The 18,782-nt window shown below is 36.0% G+C and overlaps 1 protein-coding gene across 5 annotated transcripts in view; it reads right to left on the reverse strand.

Annotated features, from left to right (window-relative positions):
- EDIL3 (EGF like repeats and discoidin domains 3) overlaps nucleotides 1–18,782 on the reverse strand; it is a 450,915-nt gene that overhangs the window by 87,184 nt on the left and 344,949 nt on the right. For 2 of the 5 annotated variants that reach the window (XM_063664954.1, XM_063664955.1), the window contains one exon: nucleotides 15,809–15,934. The exons of 2 other annotated variants lie outside the window; for them this stretch is intronic. In XM_063664954.1, the coding sequence (XP_063521024.1) occupies nucleotides 15,809–15,934 (126 nt within the window). Of the gene's footprint in view, nucleotides 1–6,739; nucleotides 9,256–15,808; nucleotides 15,935–18,782 lie in introns of those variants that run through there. One more of the 5 variants, XM_063664956.1, reaches the window with a different exon arrangement.

An 18,782-nucleotide genomic window follows, 5' to 3' on the forward strand; every position in this document is an offset into this window, starting at 1 on the left:
GTGGTAAAAGCTGGAGTAGGGAGAAAGGGCACTGACAAGGAATCAGAATCCAGGAGTTCCTGTCATGAATCTCTGACTTGGGGTCTAAGTAGAAGAAAACCTCAATCCATAATAGTTCAAATATTTAGTGAAAATTAGTATTTCACACAACATGAAATATCAAAATAGAGTAGCTCTAGGGTTGCTTAATTCAGGGGCCCATCAGCGCCCTTAAGAACACAAGTCCTTTCTATTTTTTTTTTTTTTTTTACTCTATCACCTTTTGAGTATTGACTTTTATCTCTCTAAGTAGCTTCTTCAATATTCCAAGATGACTGGCAAAATTTGGGGCATTAAGAGCCAACATGACAACACTCAACCTTTAGTATTCAACAAAATGACATTTACCTAAAGAAGAGCTATCTCTCTCTCTCTCTTTTTTCTTTTTTTTTTGAACTCCTACTTTTAGCAAGGAAACCTTTCCCAGAAGCCCTCCAGTAGATATTTTTGTGTCCTGTTGGCAAGAAATGGATTATGTCCCCACACTTAAATGTATCCCTTGAAATGAGTTTACCTTGAAGGACTTGACTTGCTACAGTGACCTTGACTAAGCAACTCAATCTCTCTAAACATCAGCTTCTTTCTCTACAGCATTTTCTCTCTAGTCCAGGGGTCCCTAATCCCTGGGCCATGAACCGGTACTGGTCAGTGGCCTGTTAGGACTTGGGTTGCAACAGCAGGATGTGAATGGCAGGCAAGGGAGCAAAGCTTCATCTGTATTTATAGCCACTCCACATCACTCCCATTACTGCCTGAGCTCCACCTCCTGTCAGATCAGCAGATCATCAGACTGTCACTATCTCCCATCACCCCCAGATAAAACTGTCTAGTGGCAGGAAAACAAGCTCAGGGCTCCCACTGACTCTATATTACGGTGTGTTGTATAATTATTTCATTATATATTACAATGTAATAATAATAAAAATATAGTGCAAAATAAATGTAATGCACTTGAATCATCCTGAAACTGTTCCCAACCCAGTCTGTGGAAAAATTGTCTTCCATTAAATCGGTCCCTGGTACCAAAAAGGTTGGGGTCCACTGCTCTGCTTCTAGTACTCCCTCTGTGCACCCATGCTACTGAAGTCATGCACTTGCCAACAGAATCAAAGATATATTATATGAAAGCAATTATGCCAGCATAATGTATTAGGCAAATATTTGGCATCATTATTGTATGTAATATGATTATATGTAATAGGATATTATTTTAGGGGATACTCTAAAACCATGTACACACAAGAGTGGGCCTTTGCCACAGTGAGTTTAAAGTGTGTTCCTTGCAGCCTTTGCCACATCACTAAAAATGGGCAAATCACATTTTCTTAAAGGAATTAATTGGGACTGAACAATGGCTCATTGGGTTTGGGCTTCTTGTCTGAAAAAATATGACATAAATTTGGTTTCATAAAAAAAAATTCTATTACCTTGCTACTCAACGTGTGGTCTCTGGATGGGCAGCATTGGCATGACCTGGGGCCTGGTTAGAAATGCAGAATATATGGATTTCTTTCTCACTCCAGGAATATCCAAGATGATCTCACTAAAGGATGTACTGACTCAGAATCTGCATTTTAACAAGATGTCCAGGTAATTCACATGCACACTGACTTTTGTAGGACACCACTGTTGGAGAATACAAGATTTCTGTTTTGATACCACAGATATTTTAAATCTCACTATTTCATTAGAATTATGCTAACATTGATGCTTTATGAAAAGAGCATTTTCTGAAGCAAATTGCACTGAGCCAGTTTAATTATTTAATCAATTTCCTTTTCACAGAATATTTGTTTCCATCTTTCTTTTTTATCTTCATAAAATTATTTATTCTATGTTTCAATTTTACAACAGAGATTCAGTTCAGTCATCATTTTTTTCATGGAGTTTTATTATTTAACCTTCTGTCTCTGCATTTTTCTTGTGGGCATTTCTATCAAGTTCAATTTTCTTGGATTAAATTTATTAGGTCTAACTTTTTTCAAAATATTTGATTATTCTTTTAATATTTAGTCAGTACAAAATTTTGCTATCTCTGGATTTAGTCAAAGCCAATCTTATTTTCACTTGATTATTTCCAACAGTAATTTTCACCATGTACTAAATAAAATCTGCTTCAAATCATTTAAATAATTGCAACTATTTTGATACATCATCTACTAAGTTCTTAAATAGAAAAACCAGGCCTTATCTTCATTAGGCTCAAAATGTCTCATGTAAGAATGTATCTTGTCCAGCACTTTGGGAAACCAAGGCAGGCAGATAGCTTGAGCTCAGGAGTTTGAGACCAGCCTGGAAACATGGCAAAACCCGTCTGTACTTAAAAAAATAAAAAATACAAAAAATTAGCCAGGTATGGTGACATGTGCCTGTACTCTGAGCTACTTGGGAGGCTGAGGTGGGAGGATCACCTAAGCCCAAGAGGCAGAGTCTACAGTAAGTTGTGGTGGTGCCACTGCACTCCAGCCTGGGTGGTGGGCTGAGACCCTGTCTCAATAAATAAAGAAATAAGTAAATACAAAGGGACATATCTTGCTTTAGCTCTGGTGTCCTTTGAGCTCAAGCTAGATTACATTAGCTATGTTATATACAATATGAAGACATTACCATGGAGAACAGTATGTGTCGCTTACTATAAGAGTGTCTACAACTTAAAATACTACTGAAGTATAAGCTCCAAAAGGGTAATCTATATCTCATTAATGTTTATCCCCCTGTAAGAATCTGTGGTGCATCACAAGTGTTCAAAACATTTGAGTTGCAGAGAGAGATTACAAACACACCAGTCTTCAAACATATGCTATAAGAATTCAGAGAAGGGAAGCTTGGTCCTATCTGTGTTTCTAGATAGTTTTCATGTACTAGTTGGCATCCCTTCTGGAAGGTATAGCATAATCCAAAGATGGAGATGGAAATGTCTAGTGCTTTTTATGGGACACCATCCATTTTTATTTTATTTTATTTTATTAAGTGTAAAATTCTTATGAGATAGCCTTGAAATGTAAATTTGGAAAAATAGGGACACTTTGAAGGGGAATCTGAGCATGCTGATCAGTGAGATAATTGATCTGGTAGCCAAGTGCTTGTTATACAGGATAGACAGCAGGGAGTGGGATGAGAGAGGGAAGTGGTAAAGAACTGATAGTGTAATTAGTATAAATGATATTGCAGAGGCAATATGAGTCTGAACTCAAAAAAAAAAAAATCTGAAGTGAAATAAAAAGGGTAGATCCTGAAGACACTTTGTAACATTGGTGCCCCTGACCCTTGGGCCTCTTGTTTCCATGCTGTATGTTTTCTTTGAGGAATTTAACCTTTCCTGAAAGTATTTGTCTACTCTTTCCTGAACTGTGGACAACATTGAATTCACTTAAGACTGACTCCTGGGCATTTCTACTACCATGTTTTATATGAACTCCAGTGTCCCAAGAATAATCCTCCATGTTTTCTCTTAAATTAAGATTTCTTCTTTTGGTGACTGCATTGTGAAATGTAATAATTGGCCTCATACACTACTATCCACGCAGGACTATCAATTTTATCATGTAATTCCCTCCCCCATTTATTTCCTGCCTATTCCTACTGTCCTTGCTTCACTCAGGGGCTTATTCTTTCCCATCTGCCTTTATAGTATTTTCCTAACTGGTCCTCCTGTCATGTCTTCATCCTCCAAGTCCATTCTTCAAATAGTAGCCAGAGTAATCATTCTGGGTTGCAAATCTAACCATGTCACCCTTTGACTTAAGATCTTTCAATGGTTCCTAAATCTTGCTTTCAGGAAACGTAGTGAGTTATTATTGAAAAGGCAATATGATTTAAAATCAGACATGTAAACTTAAATCTTGATTCTACCATACATTAGTCATGTGGCCTTGAGTAAGCTCTTTATCTGACCCTCAGTTTCAAAAAATTTACTTTATCTAAGACTATTCTGAAAATTAAGTGAAATTATACACACATACACACAGACACACACAAACACATGACATAATCAATGGATACTTTATCAGAAAATGTTTAAACTTCAAAAAAAGTCCAAAGTTTTCTGATACTCTAAACATACAAACACATATATGTATGTATATGTGTGTAAAATATAGTCACACACATATATATATTCATGTAAACATGGAGTCTTAAATATATACACACAGATATACTAGTATATATACTATTGTTTTGTACAATTTTAAACTTGAATAAGATTCATGATATGGTTTGGCTGTGTCCCCACCCAAACTTCATCTTGAATTCCCACGTGTTGTGGGAGGGACCGGGTGGGAGGTAATTGAATCATGGGGGCAAGTCTTTCCCATGCTGTTCTCATAACAGTGAATAAATCTCACAAGATCTAATGGTTTTATAAAGAGGAGTTCCGGCTGGGTGTGGTGGCTCATGCCTGTAATCCCAGCACTTTGGGAGGCTGAGGCAGGTAGATCACAAGGTCAGGAGATCAAGACCATCCTGGCTAACATGGTGAAATCCTATCTCTACTAAAAATACAAAAAATTAGCCAGGCATGGTGGCAGGTGCCTGTAGTCCCAGCTACTCCGGAGGCTGAAGCAAGAGAATGGCGTGAACCTGGGAGGCGGAGCTTGCAGTGAGCCGATTGCGCCACTGCACTCCAGCCTGGGGGACAGAGGGAGACTCCATCTCAAAAACAAAACAAAACAAAACAAAACAAATAAAGAGGAGTTCCCCTGCACAAGTTCTCTCTCTTTGCTTGCTGCCATCCATGTAAAACATGACTTGCTCCTCCTTGCCTTCCGCCATGATTGTGAGGCCTCCCCAGCCATGTGGAACTCTAAGTCCATTAAACCTCTTTATTTTGTAAATTGCTCAGTCTCGAGTATGTCTTATCAGCAGTGTGAAAAAGAACTAATACAATCCATCTATATTGAAGTCCTAAATGTAGATATATACATATTTACCTTCCATGAAAAATAATAGAAATAAAAGCATAAAAATGAAAATTCCCTCAATGCTTTTATCAAAGGGAGTATTAAACTTTCATAAGGCTAAGTTATACATTCATTTTGAGAAATTTAACCCTCAAAAGGGTTAAGATTAAGCTGATAATACTGAAATAACAGCAAGAAAAACTTCTATTATGGCAGGCTGCATTAATTAAAGTCTGTGTCTACAAGTCAGAGGCAGGGACTTCCTCACAGGGCACTCTACTCACAATGATTGGAACATTTATGGAGCATTGTATTCAATTCTGGAGACAACACTTTAAAAGATCTATTAAAAAAAATTGCACCCAGGGAAAGATAAATAAGTTTGCTAAGGATACCATATCCTATTTCAAAAGCAAGTACAAGAAAGTGGCAAGAAACTCAGAAAAACTTTGTTTAAGGAAGATAAATCTAATAATTAGAATAATCCAGCAATGAATGGAGTTATCTGATTGAAATTATCTGGGTACTAGCTTGATGATCACATATCTATAAAGGTTATGCTTAAATGACTCCAAACATCAGGTCTTACTTGGATTTGAATGACCTAAAAGTCCCTTTCTAAAACAATGATGTAATTTTCAGGCAAAAAGATAAATGCAGTGCACCACTAGTTATGGTACAAAGATATTTTTGTTTATATTTTGTGTTTATTTGTGCACTTTTAGTTCAGAAGTGGTTTTTAAATCTCCTATGTAGCACACTTTATAATTACACATATCTTTGCGTATCTAAAACATAAGTAAGTTCTTTAAAAATTACGTTTCTCAGAAAGATCAAAGCATTGATCTACATTTTTTTCATGTTCATCCTCATAACCTTTACTTCACAAACATTAAACATGAGGTTAAATGGTGTTCCTTAAGGAGTAAATGCATCAGGAGTTATTCTAAAAATGTCTTGTCTACTAAGCAAAGCAATTTTCCAAGATACAGTTGGGATATGATAAATAGCACAAGAACATGTATACTGAATAGAACATGTATACTGAATTTGTTTATTCCTAGGGCTGTATTTATACTGTCATAATATAGAAGAATTTCAAACATACTAATTTAAATGTGTATCTTAAAGTAACTGACAGATTTTGCTGCAATGCTATACATTTTCAGCCTACGGAATTTGGTTTTCCCATAAACTAGGCAGCATTTTCTGTCCTCTCCAGGTTCTATTCATAAAGAAACACTAGGATACCAATTCTGAATTCTATAATAGCAGACTCACAGGGGACCTAAGGGCTGGGAAGCAATCACGGCCTAGTGAGTGGTGTTAGCCTACACCTCCTGACTGCCTTCCTCTCATCTTCTCACACAACCTCGACCATTTTCAGATTCTCCCACGTCTTCTGGCTTCAGTACACTTCTGTATGCTTGACTAGAGTCAGTCATTGTACCAGTGTGCTAGGGCTGCCATAACAAAGTGCCACCAACTCCTTGGCTTAAAAAAACAACATTTTTTTTTTCTCACAGTGCTGGATGGAGGCTGGTAGTCCAAGATCAAGGTGTTGCCAAGGTTGGTTTCTTCTCAGGCCTGTTACTGGCTTGTGAATGGCCATCTTCTCTCCATGTCTTCACATGGTCTTTCCTGTGTGGGTGTCTGTGTCCTAATCTCCTCTTCTTTTAAGGACACCGGTCATATTAGACTCGGGCTTAACCTTATGACATCATTTTACCCCAATTACCTCTTTAAAGATGCTATCTCAAAATATAATCACATTCTGAGATAGCTGGGGTTAGGACTTAAACATATAAATTTTGGGGTGACACAATTCAGCCCACAACAGTAACAAATAGTAATACACTAAGCTGATTTTTAAAAATATGAAACAAGTAATTGTTTGACACATATTTTTCAAGCTTTGACTGGATGTTTTGGCATTAAGAAATTTTGCTAAATTCAAAAAGATGGATAATAATTTTTTACTTTAGAAAATTGTATTTTCAGACAAATTTTGGATACATTTTTGTGGCTGTGACTTAGTTGGTAAATCTACTCATGCAACACTTATTACCATGTTAAGGACTAAATGCTTAGTTTTCTTTGGAAGGTAATTCGGTCATGAATGTGGAGTCTTCATGAATGGAACTGGTATCCATGTAAGAAGAGACACGAGAGCTTCCTCTTTCTCTGCTGTCTACCATGTGAGGACACATCAAGAAGATGGTCATCTAGGAACCACGAAGAGTGTCCTCACCAGAACCCTACCATGCTGGCACTCTGATCTCAGGTTTTCTAGGATCTAGAAGAGTGAAAAGTAAATTTCCTTTTTTTAAGTCACCCAGTCTGTAGTATTTTTGTTATAGCAGCCCAAACTGACAAAGACACCAGACAAGCTCTAACTAAAAATGACACAAAAGCTTTTTTAATAACTTGAAATAATACAGAGGGATTTCAGTGTAATTTCCAACATGCTGGATATGTTAGCACAGAATCTCGTTGAAGGCTCCATGAGCCATAATGAAGAGAAGCACAAAAGCAGTATTTGAAAAGCATACCTGTTCTTGAGACAGGACAAAATCAGTGTTTTCATTTTCTTACGGAAGAGCTTCTCAGAAAAGAATTCAGGTAAGATTGATAAATGCCATTCCCCATTTAATTAAAAATAAAGTTTTATCTGAAATGAATTAAACACAACTACTGTTTAATTAAACCCAAAACCTTTAATAGGATCACTCCAATAAGATCAATTAACATTCTCTTCCATATTGAACATAATTATAATGGCAATTCTTGTAATCCACTGGCATAACCTTTAAAACTTGCTTGGTCTTTAAAACATATGTGGCATTTCCTTAAAAATCCAAACAGCTAAATCATAAAACCACATACTAAGTTTAATGTTAGTGCTCATTTTAAAATTAAAACTATTCATAAAATAGAACTATTAAATCTTATTTGACAACTGGTATTTCTGAGTTAATTGAGAGTTTTGCATGAAAAATAGGTTCCAATAGGTGAAATAGGAGAATTAGATCTTAAATTAGTGAACTGGCATACAGAGCAAATATAAGAGGAATTTGAATCATCACATTCTTTTTTTAAAATAAACTAAGTTTCCAGTCAGGTTTTTAAATATTTGCCTTAATTTCTGAGTCACACAGCTTATGTAGACATAGCAAAATTTTGTTAATGCCAATAATAGTTTGGAAGAAAAGCTTTCATTTTCAAGCACTGTTCTGAAACATCCAGGAAAATCTGAAGAAACAGAAAAAATAATATTAACATGACCTTCAGCCACTGCTACTTTGTGATATGGTGATTACTAATGGGACTTTTTAAAGTATGCCTTACACTTTCAGAATTATACATGATATCATTTGCTACCAATATTTGGCAATATTTGCCAATATGCTGTTATGTTTCTCCCATCAAAAATAAAATATTTTGAAATGTGCTCTATATGACTGGAGAGTGGTTGAGAAGATGTGCAAATGTAACATCCAGCAGTGCTCAGGGACTTCCAAGAAGTTTGGCCTTGGGCATGCTCACCAAGGCATGGTAGAGCTTCAGGGTCCTCAGGTTTGAATGGCCCCTCTGTTAGTTTCAAAGGCCATATTTTCAAGTCTTCTGGCTGTCAGCCCAGCAGGTATACCCATCAAGGAGTTTCCAAGTTGTCCTTCAGACTCTCTCCATGTATATAATTTGCTTCTCTGATCCACTATTCCAGTGTAGGATGCTTCTCTTATCCACTATTCCAGTGTAGGATGCTTCTCTGGAGATGATAACTGCTAACTCCTATGCTTTCTCTACTACTTGCATGTTGCATGGTTCTGCCCCTTGCTAATTTGGTCATTAATTTCAACTTGATTATTTCCTGATCAAGAAAATAACTTTACATATGAGAAATCAAATCACTTGACCATTGAGGATTAGTAATTTATTTTCTTCATCTTTCCCATACTTAAATTTTTTTTCTAATGTAACTTCAAAATTGTTCTAGACAATCTACAAGACACATAGAATTCAAAGATATTAAAATACTAGGCCAGGCATAGTGGCTCATGCCTGTAATCCCAGCATTTTGGGAGGCCAAGGCAGCCAGATTGCTTGAGCTCAGGAGTTCAAGACCAGCATGACAAAACCCCGTCTCTACCTAAAAGAACAATAAAATTAGCTGGGTGTGGTGGCACACGCCTGTAGTCCCAGCTCCTTGTGAGATTGAGGTGGGAGGATGATCTGGGCCCAGTAGGCGGAGGTTGCAGTGAGCCAAGATCCTGCCATTGTACTCCAACCTGGGTGACAGAGCCAAATCTTGTCTCTAAAAAAAAAAAAAAAAAAAAAAAAAAAAAAAAAAAAAAAAAAAAAAGAGGATAAAAGAAAAGATTTGGAAAAGAAATTCAAAGAATCTGGTGTTTCTGGAGTTCTGACACACTTCTCTGTGAGCTGCCAGCTATCACCCGATAGTTATACTCTGTGGGATATATTAAGTTAGTGATCTGGACTCTGAGTTGTATGTGACGTTAAATTTTAATATGATAGTTCAGACAACAAAGATAGGAAACTCTTCAGGGAGGGAATAGGGGGCACTAGCTGGCCAGTGGCTGTGATCAATCCAGCAGACAGCAGGGCAAGATTCTGAGCCCACAGGAAAAACTCCAGATTGAACTGGTGGACATAATATCTGTGTGTAGCTACTGCATGTAATTAGAAGACCAAAATTTTGGTAGATAAAAAGGCTTTGGCATTCAAATTTACTCATTTTAAAAGAGTAATTTGTTATGTATTTCCTAAATAGTTGCATCAATTTTACTAAAATTAGAAGAGCCACATATTGCAGGTGCATAATTACACTTGCCATTAAACACAAACACAGATGCACACAACAAAATTAGATGCAATCATTTCATTGAGAAAAGAATGCCACTCCTTTCTCATTCCACAGTTTTTATTTAAAAAATTAAACTAAGCTTTGATTTTTCTCAAAGACTGAAGGATATGCTGTCTGTGATTTTTTTTTTATTTTGTCCACATTTTAGGTGGAAATTAGTGATGAGGTTATTCTAGATTAATGGAAACTTTATCCAACAGTAGGCTAGGCTTCCTTCAGTATAGTCATAAAAATAATCACTATATCACAGTCAACTCTACACAGTAGACACTGCAAAAAACAAGTCTGTCTTCAACCCATCTTAGAATGGCCCTTGCTATAATTTTACCTACCGTATCCAAGTGGGGAAAAAGACAAGGGAGGGTGTTCATTCATTGGTTATGAGCCTGGCAGTATGGTCACACCTTTCATAGATGCCATCTTATTTCAGTTCTACAATAATCCCTTGAGGTAATGTTGGCTCCATTTTTTAAGATGAGGAGTCCTGGGGTGGTGAACTCATAGATCCAGCTAATAAGGATAGTAAAATGCAGAGCTAGAAATTTGAATTGCAGTAATTTGGATTTAGTTTGGTATTTTACCTCCTCACCCCTGGGAGATACGTTTTCTCTAGTCTAAGCCAGGCTGGCCATGTTACTGTTATCAAGTCTCACGGTATAAATCCTGTAGGCCTAAGTGAGTAAATTTCTTCTAGTATTTGGACTTTTGGAAGACAAATTTTATAATGATTTATCTTAAATAAATTTTTCTGGGATATTTTTTGTCATAGACTGTAAGACCATACTGATTTTTTTTTTTAATTGAGATTAAAAACTTAGAATGTTTTTCAAGGTAATACGACTTTGGGAATGATTAAACTGAATTCCACATCAGAATTCTCACTAGCATTAGTCCTAGTAAAAATAATTCATTGGAGTATATATATATATGAATAAAGCTTCTTATTCTAGACTTGATGCAACTTTAGCGGTACCAGGGAGCAAAGTTCATCTTTATGTCATTATAATGACTAAATCTTAGCAAAGATCCTGCTGATTAATTCAGTTTTCTCATGGTAGGATCATAATATCATTTCCCTTCTTTCCAATTCTTATTACACAAACTTTTCAGTTTTAATATTAAATAATGTATTTTAAACTTTTTTAGCTAGTGGATTAAGCAATAAAACCAGTTGCATTTTTAAAAATAACGGTTATCCCTTAAAATTAGATTCATTTAATCCACTCTAAATAGTTATGTGAATATTTCTTGAAATGCGGTCACTCATTGGTATAACTATTGTATTAATATTCTACATTTCATTTTACTATTATGCTATCACTTTATTTAAAATGGTATGCGGAGTATGTGGGTTAATGTAACAAAAGTTCCTATCAAATTGTAAGAAACTAAACTTCTTTCAGTTTCTCAAACATGTTATACTTTCTTTTACTTCTTGGACTTCACATAAGTTCTTTCTGGAACTTATTTTTTAACTCAATCTTCCTATTCCCACTTGTAGACACAACTAAATCCTGATCATATTTTAGGTTTCTGCTCAAATATCCTTTCTCAGTATATCTTTCAGAATTCTCAGACCAGATCTCTGGTATATGTTCTAAGTAAGTCTACTAATGTACTAGTATATACATTTTTATTTTATTTCTTGTTTATAGCTCTGTGTTTATTGGCTATAAACTTTTTAAGGGCAGGAAACTATTCTTCTGTCTTCATTTCTGGACACCAGAATCTGGTCCTAGAATTCATGTGATAAACATCTGTTGCATGAGTGGTAAGTGATACTGAGTTATATTGCAAACGTGCAAGTTTGGTTAAAAATCTCATAGGATAGTGTAACAAAATCATTGAAATGAGAACCAGTGATCACTATTTGTGCCATTCCCTCCTGATTAACCTGAATGATGATGTGTAATGATGCTGAACATCCAGGAGACCTGTCTCTTCTAGGGATGGCAATGGGGAACACGGCATGTCTGGTTCTTGGGGCAGGTATGGGCAGATTCAGTGCTTCTCACTATGAAGGATTATTCTGCACTGTATCTAGATTAGATCTTAATAAGATTTAAGGTCTTAATGCACAACTGTAGACACCATACTCTCTTTCTCTGGATTCCTGGCAAGTATCAATAAGAAAGACAGTCATATTTGTTTCCATTTGTGTGATATCCTTTTCGCTTTGAAAATAAGAAAACTGTGCTCCAGAAAAGACAGATCTTTTGCCCGAGGGCTTACGATGTTAGTGACAAAGTTGAACCTTTCTAAAAAGCAAAGTCAAACCTTTCTAAACAGCATATTTCAAGACATTTTGTTGAAGCCCAGTAGTACCTTGTCGCCTCTGCCAACAAACCTCAAGCAGGTGGGAATTTTAAGAAGTCCCGCATTGAGCATTGATATAGAGGTGATTCAACAAGTCACTAGAGACTTGAGGGATTCTAGCACAATACAATTGCAAAATTGTAAAACCTTAGCTCTGTGAAAGAACTGTTCTCATTTAGAGCTGCTGAGTTTTAATAGTCACTGTATTTGTATTAAACCGAATTTTTCTCTTTCCTATGTTTAGTTTCTGCTTGTCAAGTAAAAGATCGATGTTTTGGACAGAGAAGGTGACAGGGTTGGCCAAGAAGATTCTGCTTTCCTCAGCTCCTCTAAGTGAGCGCCATCTCATTCAAAAACAGATCAAGCTAAATGTGAAGCAGGAGGCATTTACTGTGCTCCACTTCCCAACTGCCAGGGCCTCACAAGAGGTAACTTCAGGGCTGCGCTGCAAGGCTGTATGGGTTGTGTTTGCATAAGGGTACCCAGCTGAGAGGATGAGACTGACTGAAAAGCATCCTGGGCTGCACTCATATCAAGGTATGCCCCAGCATCACTGATACACCAGAGGAAAGAGCACTTTTGCACAAATGCACCCTATGCGTATGAAGTGGCCCACACTCACTCATTATCTTGGGCTGGGATATTCCCTTCTTTCTCCCTACTGAGCTACTATGATTGGACCTGAAAGTTCCTAAATAAAGCTGTGTCCTAAAAAGCATTAATTGGTAACTTTAATGCTATTGCTCATCTCCCCATTTTCTTTGTAGTTCTATGCACATTTTGTTTACCAGCAGAAAAAAATAGTAAGTTTGATTTACTCATTTTTGGTTAGAAAATTGCTTCTACTTTATTTCGGAGATATAAAAAAGTAGGTAAACTGTTTTCAAATCATAAAGAAAATACTACAAAATAAAACAGATTTCTCTAATATGTTTTGCATTTATTCGACCCATTTTTAAAAACCACCTGGAAAGTGAATATATTTATGCGATATATAAACAGATTTCAGTATATTTTTTTAAAAAAAAACAAAGAATGAAACTTCCTAAAGAGACTTTATACTTTCCATATTTAAATCTTATTAGCATTTTAATTAATGACATTACTTATAAGCAAACACTCTTAAATGCTGTATTTTCCTGTTGCATTTTTTTCCCCAAGAGTTGAATAATGGGAAGAACACTGTAATTCCATGGTTATGTTTCTGTAAACTTCCATGGCTGAACAAACAAAACAATCCCCAAATAGTGGATAGACTTTTCTAAAACAAAGTCTTTCACCATGAATTAAAAAAAAAATTATTTGTCATTCTCTGCCTCTTGTTGATTAGTATGATCTGACAGATGAATTTAAAGTTGTCCATTAATGTGAGCAGTGAGCTTAGAAACAGCGAAAGGTGCTGGGATTCTCTTTTCTTTCTTTCTTTCTTTTTTTTTTTTTGTTTTTGAGACAGGGTCTCACTCTGTCACTCAGGCTGGAGTGCAGTGGCATGATCTCGGCTCACTGCAACCTCTGCCTCTCAGGTTCAAGCAATTCTCATGCTTCAGCCTCCTACACAGCTGGGAACACAGGTGTGTGCCACCACGCCAGGCTATGGAATTCTCTTCTCCATTTCATGCTCCTGAGTGGCTCTCCTTATGCGGTAGGTCAGGGCCAATCTGCACCCAGCCTATCTCCCAATTTCACACCTGTATTTCAAATGTAGACTCCAAGGAATAGGGAGCTGGGAGTTTTTGGTCCCTATTCCTATTTCCCACAAAGCTTCTCTAAATGATCATTTTGTCATAAATTATGGTGTGCTTGCTCTACAAACACAGCTTAAAGGAATATCTCCTACCTCTGCCTCTACCTTCTCCAAGACAATTCCGACAAGATGTACTTCTTAAATCCTTTTTACATGGAACTTCTGGACTCTTCACTGAAGGGCTCAGCTGTGGCCAGAAGATGCCTGACTATGTATTTGCATCCATTACAAACACCTTGTTAGACCAGGATAGTTCCCCCAAGGGAGTAGCTTTCAAAAGAAGGAAAGCTGGGCTTTTAAAACAACGGATAATCTCAAAAGGGGTGTTGGTGGTGGTGGTGGGATGTCCCAGCGTTTTTCACTGATAGTTAAGTAGAGTTGCTGTGGAAAAATCGAGGGGTCTAGGTGTTTTTTGGAATATACAAAATAATCAGATTCAAAGCTAGGCACACAAAGTGTCCTGTTTTCTCATTTATCTTTGTCTTTTGATTTCAAATAACAGAGCCACAAGATTTTGGATAAAACTTGGCTCCAGTACTACTAATCTCTAGTTTCTATGTTAATGCTAAGAAAGAGGCAGGGGAAAGAACTCAGATGGGCACTTAACATCCTTCCAGGCACATGCAGGATATTTTATAGGACTGATCCCATTCAGCCTTTCAACAGCCCTCTGGAATGGGCATTTACTATATTTCTCAGATGGAGAAATTGTTGCCCAGGGGTAAAATGCTATTCCCAATTTCACATAAGTAGTAGCTAAGGGGATTAAGATTTGAGTTCAAATCCTAAAGACTGTGTGTTTGTTTTTTTTTTAATTATATGAATCCATTGAGCTAAAAACAGCTTTGAGGATTTTAAATGCCATCCAGTGACAATTTCTACAAACTGTAGACAAAGGATCCCAAATGTCATTTAAAGTCATTTAGGGGCATTGCTGGTAACTTTAACCCATTCCCCAAATAGAAAATATTATGCTGAGTTCCTATATAATAAAGGCTACTGAGTTGATCACCTGAATTTATCTGTGGATCCAAAGGATTCATCTGATTCCCAGCAATCCACTAAACACAGGACAGCCAGAATACAAAATAGCATCTTTCCCACCAGAACAAAATAGAGATTAAAACTTTTGATGTGGAAGTCCATTTAAGCATATTTGCTTGAAAGTTAATAAACTATTAGACTTTTCAGTATCTATTCACCAGGAATAGAGGCACAATGCAAAACAATTACAGATGAGCAGTCTGCTAAAATCATTATCTATTGACCAAAAATCATCATTATATCAGCATCATAACTTAGATCAATTAGATGTACCAGGGAAATGAAAGCAAATGAGATGGAGTGAAAATAGGATTGCTGAATTTGGCAAAATAAAACAAGAAATGTCTATCAACTTTGAATTTCAGATAAATTACATTTTTTTAAAGTATAAGTACATCCCATGTAATATTTAGTAAACACTTATACTAAAAAATATTCACCATTTATAATAAATTTAAATTTAACTATGTTTAACTGTATTTTTATCTGGTAGTGTTAAAGCAAATGCTATATACAGTTTTACAGGGAACCTAGTCATTCTAATCAATAAAATAATAGCTAACATTTTCATATCAATTATCCTTTAAGCACTTTATAAATGCTAATTTACACAACCCTATAAAATAGGTACTATTATTCCTATTTAGAAAATAAGAATATTGAGACAGTAACAGATGGATTTGCCCATTGTCATGCAACTAGTGGCAGAGAAGGGGTTTGAACCCAGAAGGTCCTGTTATAGAGTTTAACACTCTAACCACTTCAGATACTGTCTCTTATGAAATGTATCAGTGAATTCAAAATCCTACAAACTGCACATAGATTGGTAACTCTTGAAAATATTATTCAACACAATATTAACGTGCATCATGCACTTACTTTACTCAAGGCCTCTTTAACAGACAGCAACAGTAAACTTAATATTCCATCTTCACTGATCATATCTTCTCTCTTCAAATGGTACTTCAGAAATTGGTAATACCTCATGGTCATTGTTAAGAATATCTGTTATTGTGTTACATATATCAAAGGGCAAAATAAAAAAAATTGATTTAAATTTCATAATTTAATTTTATATATAAAGGGAACATATAGATATATAATTATATATATATAGAATATATATATATACTAGCCAGAGAACACTTAAATTACAGATATGAAAACAGATCTTCTTTCTCATAAATTTTAGATTTGATTCTATATATGGATATTTAATATACTTTATTTCCTACAGAGTTAAGAGAAATTAAAGATTTATTGTTGGATTTATTCATTTAATAAAAGATCAATATAAGCTTGGATTTTTATCATTTGCATACTGGTACCGCATAATTTCTTTAATTTGGAGTGTCCTGATACTTTAATCTTACATTGCAATTAGATTAATGCTCAAGCAATCTTCAAAAGTCAGTATATCTAAGTAAGTCCCATTAGAATGGGACTTCAGGCCAGGCACAGCGGCTCACGCCTGTAATACCAACACTTTGGGAGGCCAAGGCGGATGGATCGCTTGAGCTCAAGAGTTTGAGATCAGCCTGGGCAACATGGCAAAACCCTATCTCTACAAAAATACAAAAATTAGCCAGCCTTGGTGGTGTGTGCCTGCGGTCCCAGCTACCTGGGAGTCTGAGGTGGGAGGATTGCTTGAGTCTGGAAAGTGGGGTTTGCAGTGAGGCAAGATTGTGCCACTACACTCCAGCCTGGGAGACAGAGCAAAACAATGTCTCAAAATAAAAACAACAACAACGACAAAAAAACACAAAACAAACCAAGAGGTTGCCTTTAAACGAACATGTTTCAAATAATAAATAACCAATTCCTTTTTTCTTGAACATCACCTTGCACAAGAACCCAAATATATTTGTCCAAAAATGCACATTTCTATGCCCAACACAGACCTAATAACATCAGAATCTCTGGGGATAAAATTTAAGAATCTGCGTTTTCAGCCAGCCCATGCCACCAGCTGATTCTGATGCAGGAGGTCTCCAAACCACGCTTTGAGAAAATGACTTTGACACCAACATGTAAGCAGATACAGGCAGCTGGTGGTGTGCTTTTTCCCACTGAGATCTTTAAAGCTGCTTTATTTTTAGAATTTTCCCTATTTGTCATTACAGAGCTTTAAGACAGCTTGTAGAAAATGTGTATATATGTGTATATATATATATACACACACACTTATATACATACACTTACATATATACTTATATGTATATACTTATGTACATATATGTATATACTTATATACATATATTTGTGTATATATCTATATCTACCTATATATATATAGATATAGATAGATAGATAGACAGATATAAAATTTAGTGTCGCAGTCTAAAGGACTTTGGATCCATTACCTTGTATTACAGATTTTCCCACATCATAAGGCATATGCCTAACAGAACAGATGGGTCCTGTGGTATTTAACAAATGGCCATCAAATCCTACAGCTTTGGGGATTAAAACTCTGCAGTGCTTTTTCATGAAATAAACAAAGACTGAACCTTTAATAGGTGGTAGCATGTTAAGAATGGGGTGAAAAGTGACTCAGAGTTTAACTCAAATAATAGTTGTTCCATTTATTTACCTTAAACCTTCTTAACCACATTTGGTTTTGCTAATTATGTTGCATATAGAATAGCAATAGTAATTATATACACCCAATGCCATAATGATAATACAACCCTGAATGTAATTGCTATCAAATTTTGTTCCATACTTTATTTTAAAACTATAGGACAAGGTATCATAAAAATAGAAATTAATAATGTAATTAATAATGGCTATAAATACCACTTTGCTTTTTTTTCTTATGATGGGTAACCTTGTACAAAAACCTTCTTATCATTTTCAATAGCATTAAAAAACAGTGCAAATGGAAATTTTTTTTTTTTTTTTTTTTTTTTTTGAGACGGAATCTCGTTTTGTCACCCAGGCTCCAGTGCAGTGGCTTGATCTCGGCTCACGGCAACCTCTGCCTTCTGGGTTCAAGCGATTCTCCTGCCTCAGCCCCCCGAGTAGTTGGGATTACAGGTGCCCGCCACCATGCCTGGCTAATTTTTGTATTTTTAGTAGACATGGGGTTTCACCACATTAGCCAGGCTGGTCTTGAACTCCTGACTTCAGGTGATCTGCCTGCCTCGGCCTCCCAAAGTGTTTGGATTACAGACGTGAGCCACCGCTCCTGGCCTGACACTATTTTTTTAATTGAACCTATTCTACTGAGTAAAAGTAAACAGATACACCCCTGCTTCCTTTAAATTTTTTTTTTTAAAGGACATCAAGCATGAGAGGAGAAAATATATTGGACACAGAAATCTTATTATTCAAAGAGCCTATAGTATGGCTTGTTAAATGAGGAAAATCTGTAAGGCAAAAGATAATGATGCTTTCATAGCAGAGTTCCTGTTACTCAACACATGGGAAAGACTACAAAATGTCTACTGCTTATGTTTGGTGTCCCATTTTAAAATGGTGAATATCCTAATATGTATTCTACATAAAAGTTTAACGTATGTCAGAACCTTTCATTGGAACCAGGAGACAGAAATTTACTTAAGAACATAGAGAAATGAACATAGAAATGAACACAGAGGAGGCAAAACCAAAGCATGTGAATATTTGCAGAAGGACAAACTAAAGTTAACATAAAGACAAGTAGTAGCGATGATCCTCTGTCATTTTAAGCAAGAGAAAACAGTTTTAAAGAAAGTTAAATGCAGTTTAAGAAACGGGACAGAAAATTTTTACAACTTGAGTGACAAATAAGTATTTGTGTACTGTTGTAAACTTCTTTGAGGAACTGTTTCTCAGCAAGTAAAAGTGTTCACTTGTTACTTTCCTTGCT

The sequence above is a fragment of the Pongo pygmaeus genome, chromosome 4, assembly GCF_028885625.2.
Source record: "Pongo pygmaeus isolate AG05252 chromosome 4, NHGRI_mPonPyg2-v2.0_pri, whole genome shotgun sequence".
Lineage (NCBI taxonomy): Eukaryota > Metazoa > Chordata > Mammalia > Primates > Hominidae > Pongo > Pongo pygmaeus.